The 11,614-nt window shown below is 36.8% G+C and overlaps 1 protein-coding gene across 1 annotated transcript in view; it reads left to right on the forward strand.

Moving 5' to 3' along the window:
* ITGA8 (integrin subunit alpha 8) overlaps positions 1 to 11,614 on the forward strand; it is a 168,814-nt gene that overhangs the window by 120,233 nt on the left and 36,967 nt on the right. The window contains exons 24-25 of the mRNA XM_025445066.2: positions 8,842 to 8,947; positions 10,928 to 11,086. Of these exons, the coding sequence (XP_025300851.1) occupies positions 8,842 to 8,947; positions 10,928 to 11,086 (265 nt within the window). The remainder of the gene's footprint in view (positions 1 to 8,841; positions 8,948 to 10,927; positions 11,087 to 11,614) is intronic.

Genomic DNA, 11,614 nt, shown 5'->3' on the forward strand with positions numbered 1-11,614 from the left:
CAGACTATAGAAACTTGTGATAAGAAGCCAGATAAAACAGACAAACCTATGATTGCCGAAAGTCTCACTTCTCCAGTAATTATTTTGGCATAATGAAAAGTTAAACAAATGGCTAACTCTTAGATATGAAAAATCTACATTTTTCCTTGTGTCCTGTTCTTTGAAGAAAGTACCAATACACAATCAGTTGAGAGGCAGGAGGAGAGTGGTCAAAGGAAAGGCTTAGAATGACCACCATCTTGGGAAATGTACTGTACATAGTTTTTATGCAAGTGAGGACTTTGTTGATTTTATCATAATTCTATTTCTTCAGGGCAATTAAGGACTTAGCTAAAAATGTCAGCTGGTATTCTAGACTGAGTGGTCATTTGGGCTCCAGCAATCCCAGATCCCTTTCCTTTTCCATAGTCCTGAGTGTTTCCCACTCTTCCATGATGGTCACTCGAGACAACTGCACTCTGAGCCTTGGTCTCCATGCATTTTCATACTTCTGCTCCCTGCTGTTCTCAATGAGGGGAGCCCTGCCTGCCCTCTTGGGACCAGTGAGGCTCCACCTAATGGATTAGAGAAGAATAATAATTCCTAGCATGTATTGATCCTTCCATGTGCTACCCCAACCCATTAGCACATCTTAATAAATACCAGCATCCTTGCTGCACAAGTGAGGAAATTTTGGCAAAAGGGGCTGAAGAAAAAAGGAGGGGGCTGAAGACTACCAAGCTAGAAGCTAGGAAGTGGGGGCCTAGAATGGAAGTCCAAGCAGCCTGTCTTCAGGTGCACCTTTATAAATAATCATGCCATGTAGCCTATGAGAGAGTTCTTTGAACCTTATCTACACAAAATCTTTTGTTTATGCTTCTGTGATTTTTTTTTCATTCAAATGAATGTTTTTGACATTCACCCACTTTAGGACGTGTGCTTATAGTTCATTCTTTTAATTGCAGAAGAGTTTAATATTGTATAGATACACCATACTTACTCATCCATTCTACTCTTGATGAGCATTTGAGGGTTTTCTTTTTCCTTTTTTACAAACTTCCTTGTACATATCTCCTGGGACACGTGTGGAAGAATGTCAGAAGTGTACCTGCTTAGAGGCAGAATTTGAGGATCAGACATTGTACACTATTTGACTTTGCTAACTAGTACCAAACCGGTTTTTTTTTTCCAAAATAATTATACCAAACTTCTGTTCCAGAAGACATGGAGGTAAGTTTTCACTCTTACATGTTATTAACTTACAAAATGGTCGAGTTTTTCAATCTGAGTCAATCTAATGGATGAGAAATACTGTCTAACTCAACGTTCAATTTGACATCCCCTCTTTCCTAAATGACACTGAGTAGCTTTGTGTGTGTGTATGTTGACTCCATTCTTCCCAAATTGAATAATTTCTGCTCATTTTTAGGCCATATTTCTACTAAAGGACAATTTTTTTCATACTAATCCATAGGAAGCAACTCTTTCCTATTCTAGAATTTGAGACACTAATCCTTTATCAGCTACACACATTGCAAGTACCTTTTCATAGTCTATGGGGTTTGGTGTGTGTTTTTTTAAGTCAGGCTTTTTGAGGTATAAATTATATAAAGTAAAACTCACCCTGTCTTTAGATGTTCAGTTTGAAGCATTAGGACACCACAAGGACGTTCAATATAAAACAGTTCCATCACCCCACATAGCTTCTCGTGCACCTTTATGGTTAACCCAGCCCCCACTCCCAGGCTCTGTCAACCTTGATCTATCTTCCATCACTACATTTCCAGAAAAGTCATATAAATATACTCATACAGAATGTAGCCTTTTGAGTCTGGCTTCTCTCACTTAGCATAATGCATGTGAAAAAAACACCCATGTTCTTACATGTATCAGTGGTCTGTTTCTTTTTATTGCTGTACGGAAGTCCCACAAATTGCTGCTCCATTCACAAGTTGGTGAACACTTGGGTTGTTTCCAGTTTAGAGCTATTAATAATAAGCCTGCTATAGGCATTTGTGGGGATTTTTTTTTTATTCACAAATGGAGTTGAGCTGTAATGGCAAGGGTATGTTTGACTTTAAAAGAAATTGCTGAGCTGTGTTTCAAAGTGGCTGTACCATTTCCATTTCACATTCCCACCAGCATAGTGAGTTGTAGTTGTGTCACGCACTTGCACGCATGGGCTTGAGGTTTGTTTTTGTTCATTTTTAGCCATTGTGGTGTGTGAGAATATCTCATTGAGTTTTAGTTATAATTTTCTTTTTTTTAAGATTTGTTTATTTGAGAGAGAGAGCGAGCACACAGAGGGAGAGGGAGAAGCAGACTCCCCGCTGAGCAGGGAGCCCAATGTGGGTCTCCATCCTAAGACCTGAGCCAAAGACAAAATGCTTAACTGACTGAGCCACCCAGGGACCCTAATCAGCATTTTCTAATGACTAGTGATACTGAGTATCTTTTCACTACTTATTTGCCCGTAGTGGGTTTTTTTGATGTGTCTTTTAAAATTTTGCCCATTTATTATTGAGTTATCTATCTTATTATCAAGTTTAAAAGTTCCTTATATACTCCAGATACAAAATCATTTATCAGATATATGTGTCCTGCAAACATTTTCTCTCCGTTTATAGTTTGGCTTATTATTTTCTTAACACTGATGTTCAAAAAGCAAAATTTTTTAGTTTGTATGAAATCCAAATTTTAAATATTTTATAGACTGCTCTCTCAATCTCCCTAAAATAAATAAATAAGCTTTTAAAAATAAACAAATATTTTATAGTTTGTACTGTTTTTGTCCTTTATTAAAAAAAATAAAAAGTCTTCACTTTTCTCAGAGTCACAAGACCTTCTCCTACATTCTCTCCTACAAGTTTTGCAATTTTACATTTTGGTCTGTGATTAAGTTAATATTTGTGTCTGGGGTGAGGTAAGGTCCACAGTTCACTGCTGCATAAGAATATCTAGTTGTTGCTCTGCTATTGGCTGAAAGACCATCCTTTCCCCATTGAATTACTTGACACCTCTATTCATCTGTGACACTCTGGACCTTCCATTCTGTTTCATTGATCCACATGTTTAAGTCCTGAAATGCAAGCAGTGTACCCTGAGATCTTAGTAAACTTGCTTACAAATTCTAGTAACTTTTTGGTTGTTGATTTCCTAGAATTTTCTATAGCATTATCATGCCACTTGTGAGTAAAAAGTTTGATTTTTTTCCTAATTTAATCTGCATATGCAAGAGTTTAGCTAACTACAGAGTTAGAAGGAATAGTACCCAGAAGAGATTATCCTTACTTCTGATACCAATTGTAGATTTGAGTGCTTCCCAAAATCACCCTCAGTTTGATAATTCATTTGATAATTCATTCAAAGACTCATAGAACTCCCTGAAAGCTATTATACTCGTCACTATGTTCATTACAGGAAAAGGATAAATACTAAAAATAGCCAAGAGAAGAAGAGCATAAGTTGGAGCCTGGGGCAGTACCAAACACACAGCCTCTGTTGTCATCCTCCATGAAGCCAGGACATGTTACTTTCCTCATATGGATACATAACAGTATGCATGGAGTATCCCCAACTGAGGAAATTGCCAAAGGCTCAGTGTTCACAGTTGTTATTGGGGATCCACTACAACGGCATTTAATTGATTGACCACTGATTTGATCTCAGTCAATCTCCAGGTTGTCCAATATGATGTAATCAAGCTCCCACCCTGACTCACACTGTTAATCTTTTTGATGTGGGCAACCCTCCCCAAATCATATTGATAGAATATCCAGTATGACCCATGACCCTTAGAAAAAACAAAGATATTTCTTTCAGGCATAAAATTTCTAGAGCTTAGGCTTTACCTCCCAGAAGCTAAGGGCTTCTGGGGAAATGTTAAATTGTTTACTACTTAGTCATACCTTTTATTTCTTCTATTTCTTTTTTTCTTTATTTCTTTTTCTTCTCTTATTGCATAGACAAGGAGTGTCAGGGCAAGATTGAGTAGACTTGGTGCAAAAAAGACATCTTTGTCTTGTTTTTAGATCCTACCTTGATCTTAAGGGAGGAGCATTCAGTTTGTCTTTCAAGAACTTTGTCTGTTTCATCCAAGTTTTTACATGTATGGCATAAATTTGTTCATGATATTCTCTCATTTTCCTTTTAATGTACGTAGGGCCTCACCATTCCCTGTATTGATTTGTATCTTCTACTGCCCTCCTTTCTTTGCTTGATCACTCTACCTAGGGTCTAGTGAACTTTTCAAAGAACCAGTTTTTTTATTTCATTGACTTTTCTTTTTTCTCCTTCTCTCTCTCTCTCTCTCAAGACTAATTATTTAGAAGGACAGAGAGAGAAAGAGAGCACAGAGTGGGGGAAGGGGCAGAGGGAGAAACAATCTCCAGCAGAGTCTGCACTGAGCATGGAGCCCATCTTGGGGCTTGATCTCAGGACTCTGAGATCTCAGAAGCTCAAATGACTGAGCCACCCAGGTGCCCCTTTTTCTCTTTTATTTGTTGCTTTGTTTTCTATTCCATTGGCTCCTGCTTTTGTTATTACTATTTCCTTTCTTCTGTTCACTTTAGGTTAGATTTTCCCTTTTTCTAATTCCTCTATGTAGAAATTAGATCATTGACTGGCGACTCTTTTCTTACATAAGCATTTAGTGCTATAAATTTCCCTCTAATTGCTTGAACATCTACCAAAATATTGATATGTTGGGTTTCAGTCACAATGTTTTCTAATTTCCTTTGTGATTTCTTCTTTAACTCATGAGCTGAATCATGAGAAGTGAGCTGTTTGATTTATAGAAATTTGGAGCTAATCCAGATGTTTCATTTTTGTGCATTTCTCAATTCCCCCATTGTTCTCATTGAGAAAAACACTAAAGAAAATCAGAGAAGAAATAAGAATTTTTTTACACTTATTTTTATATCTTTTAACATTTACAACTAGTGTATATGAAGTTTTGTCTCCTTCGTTAAGCTTAGTTTATCTTTGTTTTGCTGACCAAAAATAAATTGAAACTTTTTTTTAATGCCAAAGCAAATTTTAAATTGGGTACTGTTTTTATTCCATAAGACATAACTCAATCCAATGCCGCAAGGTGTAATATATTTATTTCTTATATATCCATTTTATAAGATAAATATTTATAAATAAATTTCTGCCATCATTTATCATACCAATATTTCTAACTTAAAAAGGAAGGAAATTTCCTATTCATTTTAGCAATAATTAAATCAGGTAATTAAAATTGGGTTTCTCATATGAATGCAGTTTTTTTAATCACTAGATTAATGTTCAACAACTGACCACAGTTTATTCTTAACACAGTGTTAGAGTTCTTTTTAGCCATTTTGCAAAGTAAAGCTCTTTATTCCAAATACTTAGCAAAAATATTAGTTTTAATGTTTAATTCTTCAGGGAACAAACAGCTACTGTGTTGAAAATCTTCCATGCTCAGTTTTCAGAAATCTCTTTTTTTTTCCCCAGTTGTGTTTATTCCAATGTATTTTATCACACACTGTCTCTAGCAGTTCTTTTTTAGTTTAGCGTTGTTTTGTAATTTTAAAAATAAACTCAAATGGATTTATTTCTTTAATGGGAAAAAAATACTGAGAATTATTCTGCTATTTCAAAGCCAGATAGTGTCAACACTGTCTTTCAGCAGATTTACATGTCATTTGTTGGCTCAAAGGATTAATTTAGCATTAAGTCGGTAAGAAGTAAATTTAGCCACAAGAGGTAGCACCACATGTACTTAGCTCACAAAGAGTAATAAATTTGTGTCCTCTGTAATATAATCAGGATTGAGTGAGTTTGATTAAGAAACAGTCGGGATGCCTGGATGGCTCAGCGATTGAGCGTCTGCCTGGGCTCAGGGTGTGATCCTGGGATCCTGGATCAAGTCCCCCATTGGGCTCCCTGTGGGGAGCCTACTTCTCCCTTTGCCTGTCTCTCTGCCTCTCTCTCTCTCTCATAAATAAATAAATCTTAAAAAAAAAAAAAAGACTACCATCATCAACAACCATGGTCTGTATAAACACTGGTAATAGCAGGTGGAGCCAACATTGTTCCATACATTAAATAGAAGTCTATTTGAGGCTAATAGTGTTTGAAAACAGGATTATGAGAATAGGGTTCATATCATACTAGCACAGCATCAGACTTGAACTTCCAATTGCATACACTTTAACTTACCAGAAACCTAATTCCTTTCTTCCCTAATCCTTTCCTAACATCTAGCATTACCATTGATACCTCAATCTTCTTATCACTGGGGTGGGGGGCTCCATGGAATAATGTTTTATCCTCCACCCTAGAATGTGAATGCTATTCAGTTAGGGTTCTTTATCTCAGCTAAAAGTTGATTATATTCTTCCTTCCTTCTAAACAAAAATGAAAATTTTGAAAACTGTGAACAATGTTTCACTTATTTATGTGGAATCTCCATGGAGCCATTTTTTGTCATGGTTTCCCCAGATTTGAAAAAGTCTTAGTAGATAACTGAATTTTGTGGCCCATACCTTTTGAATGATTTTGCCATGACCGATAATAGATTGTTTCTTACAGGTTTCTATTTGATTTTGTTTACAGAAATGGGGCAGAATGTTTCTTTAAGTTGTCTTTACTAAAATCGCTGCTACTTGGTGGCTCCTGTGGTACATTATACAGTTGAGTTCTGAACAAGGCAGAGTTAGGGGCACCAACCCCCTGTGCATACAACTTTTGACTCCCCCAGGACTATTAACAGTAAGCCTTCCTGATAGCAGAAACAGTTGATTAATAGATATTTTATATATGTATTATATGCTGTATTCTTACAATAAAGTAAACTAGAGAAAATAAAATGCTAATAAGAAGATCATAAGGAAGAGAAAAAATAATGACAGTGCTGTATCTTATATATGGGGAAAATATTGGACCGTGCAGTCTAAATCCATGTTTTTCAAGAGTCAACTGTATATTGGAAATAGAATAGTACTGAATTAACCTGAGCTGAAGTCTTCACCTGCAATTAACTCCTACTTTTCTGAACATCAATTTTCCCTTCATGGATAAAATGAGAAGTATTGAATACACTGTCTCCATAGTACCTGTCAAGGTCGAAATATTTATGATTCTGTGGCATGGGAGCATTTATGACCAGTCAATCCTACAGGATTGATGGCCATAAGAACAAATTTTTCAGAGAAAATGTGCTCAGCTTCTGTTCTGTATTTATTCTCTATCAAAAAAAAAAAGTTTTCCTTAGAGCCTCACATTGGCTGTGGAGCATGATGAAGTCAACTCTCATTGCCAAGCTAGGAGCAAAGTAAAGCTTTGGGTGACTAGATCATGAAGACCCCCAGAAGCCCAAACTTCCTGGGCCTCATTTGAATGAAAAGAACCTTCCATGTTCTGTACTCTTCTTCTTACCAGGTCCCTGATGTTTGATCTGAACATGATTTAATCAAATCAAGTCAGAAAGGGGAGCATGACATAACAACAAACCAATATAAGCATAGGGAATGTTGAGGTATCAGCCCAGCAAGCCTGTGCCCTGCACTTATAATTTAATAGTTGCCCATTAAGGATGAAAGCAAAGGTTTTTGTAATTTAGTAGCATTTCTGTGGGTTGTCAATTTAAAAAATATACTTCTTCCACACACCCCCAGAAGACAATGCAGCCAAATTAACTTTGATCAAGATCATTTGAGATGTTTTCCAATAATTTGTGGTATACAATCCAAAGAGTTTATCATAATTTTCCAGATGAGAAAATAGGGACACATAGAAATTAAATTACTTGCCCTTGGGTCAGTATTTAGTCCAATAAATTTTGCTTCGTCCTTGAGAAAGAGATTACTCAAAGGCGAAAATAAAGATAGTATTTGACATTGCTAGAGGCTGCATTAATTACTGATGCCCTTAAAGGGGCATTTGAGACATCTGATTGCCGAGAGAGATTCTCTGTTGAAGTTACTTTTAGCTAAGGTCTAGGAATTCTTTTAAAGATACTTTCACCTAAAAATTGCTAGAAAAAAAAAAAAGCATTGTTCTTTTGAGAAGTATCCTTTTGAAGATTATACAAAAATAACAATTTGGTTTGGAACCAGCTTTTAATGTAGAATAATGCCATGCAGTGCCTTGCATTCAGCCAGTGCTCACTAGGTGTAAATTACAGGCAAAAAATATCTATGTGTTAATATCCTACTTACATGATTACATCATTTAAGTGTCTCTCAGCCTTGAGTTATCTAGAAGACAACTCTAGAACTCAATCAGGCTTTATTTTGGCTCTTGGCCTGGCCTTGGGGGAGGTATGGCTGCATTAAGGGAAAACCAAAGAAATCTAAGTAGGAATATAAAGTGACCACTTTTCTGCTCTGAAGTATTTAATACAAAACTACATTTCTTCACAACCCAATGTTTAACACAACACAAAATTCTAGACTTTTATCCACAAAAAGTCCCATTTCTTGACATGCTTAAGGTAGGGAATGTAAGTCCTATACACACACACAGTCTTACACTTACACAGGACCTATAGATAGATGTGTACATTTATATGTATATATGTTAAATTATTCATCTCAAATCAGAAAGACTCTCTGCTCTCCCTCCTAGTGCTCAAGAGGTGAAATGCTATAAAATAGTCCACCTCTGAGCTAGAGGCCAGGTATTAAAAGCCTCCAGTGGATGTTTCAGATCCTTTGCTATTCCTTTAGTTATTTTACTGATCATCAGCTTTAATACCTTTTTCCATATAGGCAATATCTGTTCAAGTAAATTGCAGGCCACTTTTTCTCATTGCTGTTAGCATCCTGTACACTAGTGAACCATTCCTTACTGTGTCATCATCAGCAATTAACAAAACATTCCATGTTTCAGAGTATCCCACCCTCCGCAGATTGTTTTGCCCATTCATAACTGGGAGCCAGAAGAGGAGCCCCGCAAAGAGGAAGGAATTGGTCCACTGGTGGAACATATTTATGAGGTAGCTTTTATCTATCTTAAAGTTGTGTTAGGACTTTATTCTTATGCTCTTTACCAATAAACTCTTCATAGTATTTTAAAAGACACCAATCTAAGATCTAAGCTGTATATACTGCTTGGATTTGTGCTGTTATGCTATCATATTGCAGTGGGGAGGGGGGGGAGTACAGTATGAGTCACTTGCTTTCTAGTGATGAGAGTCATTATGTAGTGAGAATATTTTATCTTGTTACTATTCCCTTTTAAATGTTCCTTATTTCCTCTTTTTTAATCTTTAATGTACAGCTTAAGCATAAAAATGACTAGCTCCCTAGACTTTATTTTGCTTCTGCTTCTTCCTACATTTTCAAATATCCTTAAAACCTACACATCTCTTAAAATAAAGGTCACCAACCAGAAGGTACCAGACAGAGAAAAATTTATGGAGTATTCACTATTGTACAAAAAACCCACACACATATAACACAAACACACACACACACACACACACACACACAGAGGAATTAACTTATTCTGAGATTTGAAATAGTCTGTTGATTAGTAAAATATTTCCCAGAAGCAAACCAGCAGCTCATGAAAAGCCATCTTCTGTTTGAGGCCCGTTCTTCTGTACTGCTGTCTGTCCTTCTCCTATGTAACACACTCCACTGACCTAATAATTCTGACTGTGACTTTCATCTGAAGCTACAAGGGACATGACTAACATACTCGAAGGTTAACAATGAAGTCATTTCAAAACTGATGAGCTGTTTACATATGGGGAAAGAAGTGTCAACTCCTGCACAGCATCAACATGAAAACCTCTGTCATCTGCCCAACCTGTGGTTCAGAATCAGAAGCCCCATCCAAAGCTGGATCAAAGCTTTGCCCTAAGCTCTCTTGATAGCAAAAGGATAACAGAGTCCCCAAGGCCACTCAGATTAAGAACCTTGCTAGAAAAAAAATGCTGTTGAATAATTTATTAAACCTTGTGTGCACCACTCTGCTTAAGAGTGGTGAAACTTCAAAGTTTCAAACATATTCAAACTCAATCATTCTCAGGGCAGCCCTGCTTCTAATCTTAGCATAAACGGATCATAAAATTTTAGGGTAATAATCAGTGGTGACAAAGCAATCATCACATGTTTCCTATGTGCTATCCTCATGTCTCAAAATATACTGTTACCAGTGGATGCCATGTTGCTTTGATAATTTGAATTAAATGAGCCACCTAATAAGCAAAACCAAATTATAAATTGTTTTATTGATCATTATAATTATCAGAACTGTGGAGGAAAAAAAGACAAAAGTATCCTGCCAGCTTTGAAGTGAATTTTCAAAACCACAATAAATTTAAATACATTTGGTGATTTTTCCCAAGCTGTTTTGGTGTCCTGTGAGTACAAGATTCATGTGTTTAAAATGCTCATCTCTTTATGAGATTTGGCCTCTCTTTCTTGGAGATCCACTGATTAAAACAGAAGGAGCTCAGCTTTGAAATGTGTACTTGAAGTGAACTGTGCTGAGCCTGGGCCATCTTTGGCATTTGATGGATAACTATTTTTCCAGGGGGTGAAAGAAAGTGCATCCCATATGGTTGCAATTGGCAAGTCAGTAGTCAGGAAGAAGGCAGATTTCAATGTAAAGAACGAATAACTAGTTTTGAAAGCATATAATTAAAATTGCATTTCTAGCACTGCGATGAAATTAATATATATTTAAGGTAAACATCACAATTACCAGACATGGTTAATGTGGTCTTTGCTAAGGAAGTCTGCCCTTAGAGGTTCCCAGAATGAAGAGTCTTCTCTGGGCATCAGCACTTATTGCTTTTGGAGCTCCTCTTGCTTACATGGATTCTATTTTCCAATGCCACCATCACAGCCCAGATGCATTAAAACCAAACATACCTGTCTTTTAGAATGGGTACGAAGTACATGGAGTTTGATTTCATCTTCCTGTTTTGTGTTGTGCCATTACTTGACATGTTCCTTGTTTATAGCTGCACAATATTGGACCAAGTACCATCAGCGACACCCTTCTGGAAGTGGGCTGGCCATTCTCTGCCCGGGACGAATTTCTCCTCTACATTTTTCATGTCCAAACTCTGGGACCTCTACGGTGTCAAACAAATCCTGATATTAACCCACAGGATATAAAGGTAGGAGCCTGGTCTAACTGGTTGTTTTGCTTATTTTTTATGGTAAGGAAAAAAATTAAAACTGTGGCTTGTATTTTTTTAAGGCAAAGTAATTATAAGAATAAGTTATTTTGGAGATAATCTATCAGGCTTTTTCTTTTAATTTTATGGTTAAAATGCCAGACCTAGGGGCGCCTGGGTGGCTCAATTGGTTAAGTATCTGCCTTTGGCTCTGGTCCCAGGGTACTGGGATTGAGCCCCCGCATTGGTCCCCCTGCACAGGGGGGAGTCTGCTTCTCTGTCTCCCTCTGCCCCTCCCCCACCTCTCTCTCTCTCTCTCTCTCTCTCTCTCTCTCAAATAAATAAAATATTTTTGAAAATGCCAGACCTAACTTAAAATGTCACTCCTAGAAAACTTAAATTTCTCCTGGTTTCATTGTTCATGGTAACCTGTCACTTATTTAGCCTACTTTAATAGGTATCTTTTGCATATGGTTTGACTAGCAGCACAAATCAAACCAAAATCATAAATAGACACGTCATGTTTTG

The sequence above is a fragment of the Canis lupus genome, chromosome 2 (genome assembly GCF_003254725.2).
Source record: "Canis lupus dingo isolate Sandy chromosome 2, ASM325472v2, whole genome shotgun sequence".
Lineage (NCBI taxonomy): Eukaryota > Metazoa > Chordata > Mammalia > Carnivora > Canidae > Canis > Canis lupus.